This window comes from Rhipicephalus microplus, chromosome 8 (assembly GCF_043290135.1).
Source record: "Rhipicephalus microplus isolate Deutch F79 chromosome 8, USDA_Rmic, whole genome shotgun sequence".
Lineage (NCBI taxonomy): Eukaryota > Metazoa > Arthropoda > Arachnida > Ixodida > Ixodidae > Rhipicephalus > Rhipicephalus microplus.
This window is the reverse complement of record NC_134707.1, coordinates 32,236,933-32,249,313: the sequence shown is the minus strand read 5'-3', so window position 1 is coordinate 32,249,313 and position 12,381 is coordinate 32,236,933. Positions and strand designations below refer to the sequence as shown.

The 12,381-nt window shown below is 45.2% G+C and overlaps 1 protein-coding gene and 1 long non-coding RNA gene across 4 annotated transcripts in view; one reads left to right on the top strand and one right to left on the bottom strand.

Annotated features, from left to right (window-relative positions):
* LOC142768444 (uncharacterized) overlaps positions 1–12,194 on the bottom strand; it is a 74,140-nt gene extending 61,946 nt beyond the window's left edge. The window contains exon 1 of the long non-coding RNA XR_012885288.1: positions 12,090–12,194. This is a non-coding gene — a long non-coding RNA (uncharacterized LOC142768444). The remainder of the gene's footprint in view (positions 1–12,089) is intronic.
* LOC142768443 (uncharacterized) overlaps positions 1–12,381 on the top strand; it is a 70,244-nt gene that overhangs the window by 14,108 nt on the left and 43,755 nt on the right. For all 3 annotated transcript variants that reach the window (XM_075870417.1, XM_075870416.1, XM_075870418.1), the window contains exon 2: positions 9,933–10,081. In XM_075870417.1, the coding sequence (XP_075726532.1) occupies positions 9,933–10,081 (149 nt within the window). The remainder of the gene's footprint in view (positions 1–9,932; positions 10,082–12,381) is intronic.

Below are 12,381 nucleotides of genomic sequence, written 5' to 3'. Positions count from 1 at the left end.
CAGCATGAACTGTGGCTCGAAAGCTTTGCGGTACATTAGGTCATTTCTTTCACATCACACCGCTTTCATCTGCATCGGCTCTTCAGAACATGGTCCGTATACATTAGGCTTCCGCGGTACACCACAGGGAGCGGTTCTATCGCCCATTCTTTTCAATTTGGCCGTGCTCAAACTTCCTGCGCTCCTCGCTCAGGTCAACCGCATACAGTACGCTCTATACGTGAATGACATCACTATCTGGAACAATTCGGGCTCCCCTGCAGAAATTGAAGACCGCATACAGCGAGTGACACTTATTGTGGACACTTACGCCTCATTATGCAGACTAGAGTGTTCCCCTACCAAATCATCTCTTCTCTCGGTATCATCTCTACCGCCACCTCAGATATCTAGCCGATGATGCAGCCCACTCAGTCCATGAAAGAACCCGTGTATTCCGGATTCCTCTATCAAGGAATGATGCAGCAAGACAACTTTACCTGCTGGCTCGAGATCTCACACGCACGTTCTGGTCGTCTACCAGCTTCCAAAGGTGTCAATTTTATGAACTGGATCCTTCGCTCAAGATAAAGCTACCATCACAACTTTCCCGCTCCGATGCGACACTGTTATGCCGCCTTTGGTTGGGTGTTGCATTTACAAAGATGTACTCCTTTCGCATTGGTATGGCAGACACTCCTACATGCGACTACTGCGGAGTTGAAGACACCATCGAACACGTCCTGTGCAGCTGCGCTTGCTACGACACACAGCGATGCCAGCTCCGGATGGTTTTAAATCAACTTTACCATAGACCATTTTGTGTGCAAAAGATATTAGGACCTTGGGCATCTGCCTCAGTTGCGCAGAAAGCGACTAAAGCACTGCTACTTTACTTAAAGTCAACAAACCTGAGTGACTGCCTGCAGACTGTGTGTGCTCCCCGAGTGTGCTCGTGATTGTGTGTACCTTCTCATCTCTCTGCAACCTCTTTTCTCCCCTTCATCTCTTCCCCAGTGCAGGGTAGCAAACCGGATGTGCGTCTGGTTAACCTCCCTGCCTTTCCTTGCATCTTTATCTCTCTCTCTCTCTGCCATCTGGCCCCACACCAAGTTGTCGCAGAACTCTGCATATTGGGCCTCTGCATCTCTTCTACTATAAACCCTGGCTCCACCAATGCGCGTCTTCGGCGCACTGGTGAGCAGATTAGCCGTAAGATTCGGCAGGTCTCCACCAAACGTGGCGGCCTTCGCTGTCGGCACTCCCTTCACTTGGCTGACGCGTTTGTATTCAGGCGAGTCCTCTACGCTACCCCATACCTTCGCTTGCATCGCCACCACCAAAAGCAGTTGAACGCACTGCTCCGATCGGTTTATAAGCGAGCACTAGACCTCCCCATTGCTACCTACAATCGCCACTTTGCGGCCTTGGGTGTGCACAACACGTATGCCAAGTTGCGGGAGGCTCATCGCACCAATCAAATTAACCACCTGTCCCAGACGGTTCATGGACGCTGCCTTCTGGACAGGCTGTCAATGAAGCCGATCTCTTTTCCACCACCCGATTCCTCCGATCCGGAGCTGTGGCAGCAAAAACTTTTGGTCGAGCCTCTTCCTTGCAACATGGATCCCAGTCAAAATACAGGCAGACGCTTAATCCTAACACATCTCCATACCCGATACTCTAACACTCCTGGCGTCTTCTACGTAGATGTCTCAGGCCCAACCTCCTCGGGACACTTTACGGCCGCAGTAATATCTGAGGGTCACCACGTTACGACATCTCTTTCCGCTCACCTGATGCAACTCGGGCCGAAGAGGCAGCCATCGCCTTGGCAGCCTCTTACCGCTCAGCAAGAGTGATCATCACGGACTCGCGCATCGCCTGTTCCCAATACCTGCAAGGTACTATATCTGGCCGCCGACCTTCTCCAGGCTGTCTCATGGTGCTTTGAACCTCACTCCATCCGCATAGTATGGTCTCCTGGCCATGCGGGTCTCCCTGGTAACGAAGTGGCTCAAGCCACTGCCTGCGTTTCTCTCTCCCGGGCCGTTACCTCTTTCGACCCCGCGTCTCCCCCAGGCACCTCAGCTCTTACGCAGTACCGCGAAATCCTTGATTACTATTGAAACTCGCGCCGTCTTTACCCAGAACCTGCACGGGGTCTCTCTAAAGCGAACAAGTGACTTCTGAACGCTTGCAGATGAATACCTTCTTGTGTCCTGCAGCCGCCCAGCATTTCATGCCGGGTATACACGGCTACTTTGCGCACTGTGGGGTGCTGGCCAACACGTACCACATAATTGCAGTATGCCCAGCTATACCTCTTGCTTTTTCATCTCCCTTCCTCCTAACCACAAGAGAGGCTTGAGAGGAGTTCCTGCTCGGCTGCTGCACCCGGCACGCTCAGCGCTCCCTGCTAGCCCGCGCCCGAGCAGTGATGACCTCCAGTGGACTTCTGGAATAAGGAGACCACCCAAGTGCATTTGTAGTGCAACTCTCTGTGCTTTTCTTATTAAGTCTTTACCACCACCACCACCCGCTTTGCTCCGGATTTTTTATAATGTATTTATTAGGTCCGAAGCATTTCTTGGTGAACTTTAGCGACTTTGCGCGGATCTATCTGTCTATATAGCCGCCTACAACTTTCAGCAGTCCTGGCCGTTTCGATACTGTTATCGATACCAAACTTGGTATAGCATAACATGACTGTATGAAAAACATATATGACTAGTCATAACAAGAAAATCACGACATGGATGTCATGAATGTCAAGATTTACATTTCATGGTCTTGCAGCTTTTGTGGTGGCTTTGTTCCCATGGCATGTCGCGAAATTCATATGATATGACATGATTGCATGCGAACACAAGCGAGAAACCCTAACAAAAAAATCCTGACATGCGTGTCCTGTAATAACATGACTACATGCCAAGCTCATGACGAGCTCGCAGGCGCTTTGCTAGCATCACATATACCGAATTTGGTATTACGGTACGTGAATAGATGACGGAGGTATGTGACAGGTGCAAACATGATAATCATGAGATGTGCGTCATGTAACAACATTACCAGATGCCACGCTCATGATGCGCTTGCAGCCGTTTCGCTAGCTTCGCTTATACCAAATTTGGTATTACCGGTCGTCAATGAATGATGAAGGTATGATACTGGTGCAAACATGAAAAACATAAGATACATGTCATGTAACGACCTGACTACATGCTACGCTCATGATGCCCTCGTGGTCGTTTCGATAGCGTCACATGTACCAAACTCGTTATTACGCGACGCGAACAGACGACATACGTAAATCACACATACAAACAAGATACTCACGACATGCGTGTCATGTAACGTGACTACAAGCCACACTCAGGATGGGCTCGTGGCCGTTTCGCTGGCTTTGATTGATTTATTGATATGTGGGGTTTAACGTCCCAGAACCATTATATGATTACGAGAGACGCCGTAGTGGAGGACTTCGGAAATTTCGACCACCTGGGTTTTTTTTTAAAGTGCACCCAAATCTGAGTACATGGGCCTACAACAATTCCGCCTCCATCAGAAATGCAGCTTCTGCAGCCGGGATTTGATCCCGTGATCTGCGGGAAAGCAGCCAAGTACCTTAGCCACAAGATCACTGTGGCGGGGCGTTTCGCTAGCTTTACAATGCCAAATTTGGTATCACGTGAAGTCAATATATGTGACTGGTGCAAACATAATAATTATGAGATGCGTGTATTGTGACAACATGACTACAAGCCAATGTCAAGGCGCCAATACATTTCGACGTGACGCGGTGCACGTGCTCATCGGCGTTAATTTCGTGGGGTCACGCCGGCGTTACCACGCCAGGCACCCGTCCTGTCATATACTCGCAGGAGCGCGCCGCGTTGCGTTGCTTTGACGCATACGTGTTTCAATGCGTTCGGCATCCCCCCCCCCCCCCCCATCACGAACAGAGGGAAACGCAGTGTTGTCTGGGTAACGCATCAACGCGAAATGCAGCATGTCCCATTTCGCGCCGGTGTTCGTCGAGGTGCCACGACGGACGCTGGTCGCACCGGTCACTCCTGGCGTCATACTATATGCCTAGTTCACACTGAAACATCCGCTTTCTACAGCGACCGGAATCCCCCTGCCACGGAAACGCAGCGTCGTTCGCACTGGACGTGCCCCGCGCCGCCGAATATGCATGCCATCTACTGCGGGGCGAACGCGGGATGAATGCGCTGTCACCCGGTTGTTGTGGCAGCTTGCAAACGCTACTACGCTATCCGGTGGTGTATACTTCGACGATTCTCGTACGCAAGAAGCAAGAAAAGACAGTACTGCTTACTTTGTTGGCAAGTGGCTGTCTTGTAATGCACGAAGAGCAGAAAAACCACCGACGCCAGCGGCGTTGGTGGGTTTGTTTTGCTCTGCAAGACCACAACAAGCTCGGTCACGCCAACAGAAAGCTCGGACACCTCTTTCACGAAATACGGAGGTGAAGTAAGTACAGAGTAGGTTAAACTCCCATTGGTTTCAACATTCAGTTACATGCACTGCGGCATAACAAGTGAGTAGGGCTTGGCCGCCATTTTTCAAAATTCCTTGACTAGCGCGCCTATTGGTCCGTGGTGACCGATTCGGTGGCAGACGCCGCAAAAATCGGTCCGAGAGCGATCGGCGCGGAGAGGGCCCTTTTGGCGGAACTCGCCGCCGCCGAACAGGATTCGGAGCACTTTCGGCGGCCGGAATGCTCAGTGTGAACGCGGCCATAGAGTGCTCACGTTTTGCTAACGTATCGTTGCTGTGCCCAGCACGCGCGCGCGTCATGCTATATTGGAGTATAATGGGCCCTTCATGATGCGCTCGTGGCCGTTTTGCTAGCTCCACATATACCAAATTTGGTGTTACGTGACGTCAATCGATGACCAACTATATGACTGGTGCAAACATGATAATCTTCACAAGCGTGCCATGTAAGAACATGACAACACACTCCGCTCATAGCGCGCTTGTGGTCATTTCGCTAGCTCCACTAATACTAAATTTTGTATCACGTGACGTGAATAGTTGCCCAATGTAAACAACACATCCAAACACGAGAATCATGACACGGAAGTCATGTACGGCATCATTTATCTCCACCTCGTAACATTGTGCTGATTTTAAAGTGACATATCTACCTTTCTCATGCATGCTTTGCATATCATCGGTTCCCACTGTACATGGGAACTGCCATTTTTTATTTGCATTGTTCTGAATTTTTCAGTCACGCATAGGATGATGACGTTTCGCTCATAGCCAAAGACGCTGACAACGACGCCGACACCGAATTTCATACGAAACGAGCTCTTGAACGCTATCGCGTTAAAAGCAGTGTGTGTGAGGTTTGTGAATTTTTTTAGGGTAGTTTTGTCACTTGAAATATGAGAACTACAGATGCTCTCGACAACAGCCAAGTGCTCGTCTTCAGCGTGCTGTTTTGTTGTGCATTGCTCACCTCAGTTTCACTGCTCAATAACCTAAATTTACATATACTTTTTCGTCTTTTTCCAAATCTATCACCAGTATATCCAATTACGTCTGAGACATATGCATCTCATTATCCGTATTTTAGGCTTTGATTAGGTGTATGTCGATTTCTATAATACGAAATATTTTTCAACGTATATTTACCCTGCGCTATTCATGAACAACCTTTTTGGCATTGAGGGGAAAATTACGGGGCGGAACTTCTGCACATGCAATCTTACGCGAAATAGTTCTGTTTCACACGCGTCTCATGTTGGTCTCAGATGTGATGGGTACGGAACATCGGCGTTGCTTAGCGATGCATACTGGCGTTATACACAGGCATTTATGGGTGCTGTTAGAAGGCGGCCTTTTCTCACACATGCAAAAACACAAGCTGAAAAGTTACAAAGTAAAACAAAATGAAGTATGTCAGAAGTATATCAGTCGTGTGTATACGGCATTCAAAGAGCTGCAGCCACAATATAAAAAGTAGTTTTTATGCTATCTAGATAATGTGTGTGCCAAGATGAAAGTACATTTTCTGGTGGTAGGACCAAGCACCTTATAGCGGTAGCTCTAGCTTCATTGTTAGAACAAGCTTTTTCTGGCTATAGTGCTGAAGAGAGTGAATCTCGTGTCAGAAAGACAAGCGTTGAAAATTCAGGCCTTGAAAAAAAACTGATTTTGTTTTTTCTGGTATTTCGCTGAAGAGCGCATTAGGTACCTCGCTGCCTAAACGCATATATATCATCTGAGAAAGGTATATAAATCACCCCAGTTGCGTAGAAGTAAACGGGCGTTACAAAGTGGCCTTGACTTGCCTTGCACAACAGACAAACTGATCCAGCAGCTGCAAGCAATGCCGCTCTATAAAGTACGCAGCTTAGGCATTCTGTTGTGTAGAAACGGTTCTGTTGTGTTCTGTCTAGGTTCTGTTGTGTAGAACAGTTATTTTAAAATGTTATTGATGTCCACCGTCTGTGAGAATAGGTTTCTATATATACATGATATTTTCCACCTATTTTTTTGTGGAATAGGCGCCCGTTGACAAACTACACGTATGGTTGATTTTAACTATTGGGGAGTCGAAATACAATGGCGGTATGAAGCATCTCAGGTTACTGGAACAGCAAGTTGTTCCAGTAACCACATTGTACTCCAGTGACTACTTGGCGTTCAGATCTTCCAGTTACTCTCTGTTCATTAATGTCACTATATGAAATCAATATCATAATTAAGCATGCGTCACATGTAATCGATTACTTCTAAAAAGGTTTGCTATAACCGGGAATAGGTAATCAATTACTTTACCAAACTGCAGCATTCTGAGCGACTCAATTTGAGTTCTTGCATATCATTACCAGTAATCAATTGGTATATCGCTTTTTCAAAATAATAATTTTTAACCATTATTTTTGCAGCAGTCCTCACTCCGAAAAATATGAAACTGTAGGTTCTGGAGGGTCTCTCTGTGCTGCCAGAGAAGATGTAAACTGCACAAGTATTGAAGCACTGTGCAAACAGCCGCGGCGAGACCGGGTGATAGGTGGCAGCCCCGTTGCCGGGTTAGTTTGAATAGGTGGTTCGTGACCCATAGACAAATTTATACAGTGGCGCTTCGCTGTTTGTCAGATTTTTTAAAAGACGATAGTCTTTCTTGGGGACCTTCGACGCATAAGTTTTGGTCTGTCTGTCTGTCTGTCTGTCTGTCTGTCTGTCTGTCTGTCTGTCTGTCTGTCTGTCTGTCTGTCTGTCTGTCTGTCTGTCTGTCTGTCTGTCTGTGTGTTGTCTGTCTGTACACTTGTCTATTTGTCCGCTCTTAACGGTACCGGGTATTGTGAATGGCACCATCCGATACCATCAACAGCTGACCCCATCCGCAGTGCCCCCCACTGTTGCTGAAAATTCAGCGCTCATACTTGTGCGATTGTCAATTAAAAAGCAATTATTGCGCATATCTGAGGCACCACAACAACACGTATATATTTTGTCTGTGCGTCGTTTACTAGAAAAGGCTTACATAAGTATTTCCAAAGACCGTAGCATTTATCACGCTGCGCTGACCATGCAACGTTCGCACGAAAAGGCGAGTGTTTCCAACGTTTTGCTAAAATGACATGGTGGTGGAACCTGCCCGACGTTTTGCATTCTACACCTTACCACCTCTGAGATGGCCGCACACGCCTGTCTTGGAGCCACGCGTTTCGTTTTCCAAGAAAACTACCATATAGCGCTCATGTCTCACGTGTGACGTGATTTGATGCGCTCGTTCGCCTCCGCTGCACGCTCGAGGAACTCTAACGCTGCGCCTACAGAATACCATTCAGCAATTTCTTGCGCAGAACATCAAATAAATGTTTAGTTCACTCTCTTCACACGTAAGACTATTGTTTGTTGACAACATTTGCTGAATAACTTGCTGATATGGGGCCTTTTTTTTGTGCTGAAGAATATAGCACGTCCACTGTAGCTTTACTGTTATATAAACGACCTGCACTGCCACAATAATGTATAAATCCGGGCTTACGCTCCTCATATGCGCAAAATAAGCGCAGCCTGCCCTTCGATAGGCCGCTGGACTCAGTCACAGCCTTGTGTTGCACGTTGCTTGATGCTTTTTTTTTCTCCATTTTAACCTCTGATGGAGCTTATACTGCTCGTCTGCCGGCTGCGGTGGATATATTTTTGATTGAGACGAAAATGCTTCAGGCCCGTGTACATAGATCTTGGTGCACGTACTTACATTTCGGTACACAGTTTCTGGAGCCCTCCACTACGGTGCCTTTCACATTCACATAATGATTATAGGACATTGAAAAAATTATTATTGACTAATTTCTGAATTAAGGGTCTGCTTCTTCATCTAGCGGTAGCAGAGAAAATGAAGTCTGTTTTTCTGCGCATTCAAATAATGAAGACTGTTGCGCACTCTACTTTAATCATTGCGTGAATACCTGTGCCACCATTAAAACGCATGGCTAAAGGTCTTTATCGCTGAATGGCATTTGCAGACACTCATTCATTTTCAGCAATACTGCAAGGCTTCCGAAGTGAACGAAACTTTACTGGATGGGGTCACTCAAACTCTTATTCACCCCTCGGCATTTAGTACTTATTTTGTTTAGGACAACACAAAATTTACTGTGTCTTGTGCTCAAACGACAAAGTGCCACCTACATCGCGACATGTAGAGTCCACGACGGCTCAGATGGCAAAGTGATCATGAATATTGCATAAACATACATACGCACATCTGACACTGTGCTGACACAGCGTCATAACTGAATCACAGTGAATGTCACAGAGTGTATAAACCATGTCAACTGGCTTCTGGAAACGTGCATAACGAACGCACACTTGTGAAAACACTGCGACCAGCAGAAAATGCAACGTGTGCTCCACACGGTGAGGTTTCTTTCGCTCGCCGCTTACTAATGACTTTCTTCGATCTGGCTGCCAATGAGAGCTGCTACACAAGGTGCTCCTCCTTTAAAGTTCTGCTGTCTCTAAAGATTTTACATTAAAAGAGTGTTCAGTAGAGCTCCTGATGTCTTAGCAAGAAAAGCCAGCCTTCTATTTACCATTCTTGTCACATTAATTCATTGTAGCTTTAGTAAACCTGTTTAATGGTGGTTTTTAATAAAATTTGGACGTACAGTTGTGAAAACGTAGCTCATTACGTTTGTTTATTTCTGCCATTTTTTTCCAGGGCTGCCACTTACCGCTCAAATCAATCACAATTGAAAGAAAAAAACCATTATTGCAGTTTGTTCTTTCATTTTCGTAACGTGTCGGAACTTGATAAGTAATGAAAAAGTCTGTTGGCTACCCTAATCTTTCATTCATTACTTGTTTTGATAACTCATTCAGAGAATAAAAAAACATGTTTTCGCAAAGAATATTTCTATTGAATTCAGAATAACAGCCTAAGAAATAATATTATTATTAATATTATTAATAAGATTAGTAATAATATTATCATAAGCATATACTGTTATTGATGATACTTTAAATAACATATTTGCTCGTTCATACACTTACAATTGCATGTAAAACATCACCAAAACTTGCATCATATCCTTTAAGCAACTCAAATAGCAACAAAAAGTTTTATGAAGTGAAGTTTTAGTGAAGTTGTCAGCACGATACAAAAAAGTAATATACTTGCCACTACAACTTTTCTAAAGATAATTATAAAACAAGGATTTTCATCACAGAAAAAATTATATTGCTCGGCGCGTATGCTTAGATCACAAACAACGTTTTCACAGCTTTAACAATTACAAAGCCCTATGAGCTGATTGCCAGCGATTTTTCAGGGAAATCGAATTATACGCCATCGCTTCAATAAGTGACTACGAAGAAATATCCTTCTTTTGACATATACCTCTGCACTAGCAGTATTTAAACAGTGATGATTACCAGATGTATCATTGTTCTTGCAGGAGAGGCCAGAATAGGTGCTGATCAAAATGTTTCAGTGATTGTGAAAGTCATGTACACTTCTAATTTTACAACGCACTTCCACCAAGTAACCGGAAACGAAAAGAATGAAACGGATATAAAGCAACACTTCAAAAAAATTTTTCAAAAGGTACAGTATCAGTGCAATGCTAAATATCTATTAGTATATCGTACTAATGGTAAGTAACAGAAAATTAAGCCATGGAAAGTACAGAGGACATCATTTGTATAGTTGTGGTGTAAGTGTGAAGAAACTAAATTGACTCATGTGATAACTGACCACCATAAGGCAGAAAGTCTGCAAAAAATTAATATTTTCAATTACTTTTTAAATAAGTACCATGAACTCACCTTCTCATTGCAAGAAAAATAGATATCGGCTAAGCACTTGATGTTTAAATAGTTATTAGTGAAATCATACCAACAGTGACTTAAAATATGTGCGAATTTTTTTTCTCCTTGAAAAAAAAACAAACATTATTTCTGGAATACTGCACGTCCCTGGAAATATGTGGTTCACGATTATAACTAGTATAGACCTTATGCAAAGTTGCTGCCATCTGTCAGCCATTGTGTGCATAGCCGCCATGTTGGAGACTCGACGCGGCACATTAAGCACAGGTTCACGTGTATTCCGTAGAAGTACACGGAAGGCGTATCGATGAGAGGTGTGTCATCTTCATCAGCAGAAGCTGCCTGACTGCGTCCGCTGCAGGACAAACGCTGATACGTGCTATCGGCATCAAATGAAACGCGAACAGCGGATTGCGTGGCACAAACCATATTAATGGCATAGTGCGCGCCGTCCCCCAGTCATTGACACAGAAAGGCCCACACATCCAGTTTGGCAGCACTGCACAATCCCGCTATAGTGCAATCTCTCTGCTTGTGTTCCAGGTATGATATTTCGAAGGAACAAAATTTAAAATATACAGAGGTTGAACAACTGCAGCCGAAGGCGAGTATTGTAGCACGGCTTGTCATCACGGAGTCAATCATCACGGAATGCCTGGAAAATTCTATTTATAGTAGGCAAAAGTTCGTTCATAATGCTGGTAATTGCACGCTGTTTCACTTCGTGCCAGTAAAGCGAAACAATTTGCGCGCTCTCTTCCGAAGAAACACTCGGCATGTCCAGTTATAATGAAGCCTTTTCGGGTCGTTTTCTAAAAGAAGGGTGTAGGTGAAGCAGCGCTGGCGAACAAGATACGACCGTCATTTGAAAATCAACCATAAACCGGTTATATTTCTCTTTATGTTTTATCGTGCCAGGACACTGATTGCACTGCGACGCTGAAGTAAAAGCAAAGAATTGCGAGTGATAAGATTAAAAGCGCTTGACATGCCCACGATTTCCACCATTGTCACCGTATGGAAACTAGAGCAAAAATCGAGATAACGCACTCTAGGTGGATCGCGCAGTGCTGCCGAACCGGATGTGCATACCTGTCAATGGTAATGACTGGATGGCCAACACTATACTGTTTCTAATGCTTGAAACACGCGCTCCGCTGTTCGGGTTTGTACATTTCACACGAAGGGCTTGTACGTTTCAGACTTAAGTTATCATCTCCCAATGAACTTTATCGCAGATAAAGTTCATTGTGCCTACATGTGCCTACATTTCATTGAATGTGTTTGTTCACTATGTTTGAGTATTGGCACAAGCTGAATTAGAAGCAAGTGCGTGGCATCGGTTCATTCTGAGAAGGGAACAATGGTGCTAAAGCGTCCTTGTTTTGTGCTGTTTCGTTCTTTGTTCTGGAGTGTTATGAGCAGCTGTTAAGTGGGACGACTTGCGCATGATTGCACACGTTTTTCAAGCACTCTATGTTCTCAGCACATGCAATGAAATATCGGTGCGTGCAATTAGCCGTGATAAACCCCATTGCGTGAATGTGGCTTGTGCGTAATGCGTAATAGCAGCCTTCACTTGGTAAACGGCTGCTACTAAAAACATTGCAAAAACTGTCTTGATTAGGCAGGCAGCGATTCACGGGATCACGACTACAAATGCCATTGCACCTCTCACTTGCAAAGGAAAACGCAAACACGTATTTCGGGTGCAGTAGCTGGAGCTCATGCTTTTTGAAAACGCCACCAGCTTGAAAAAAACAAGAGACAATTTTGCTGCTTACGTCTTTTCCTTCAGCGCTCCCAGTTTCTCTCTGTTCGCTGCAATAGACGCAGCAATACGCCGGTATCGCGATTATCAGCCAATGCACAGCTCATGTCGATACGCCTTACATATACGTCTGCGTAAACACACGCAAACCTGCGCGTATACTGTGCCGCGCGGCGCCTCTAACACGGCGGCCATGCACACAACGGCCGAAAGATGGCAGCAATTTCGCATAAGGTCTATATTAGGTCATACCGCTGTTTACGTAGCTGTTGTCTCGATAAACACAACCACCTTGGTGAGTCCAA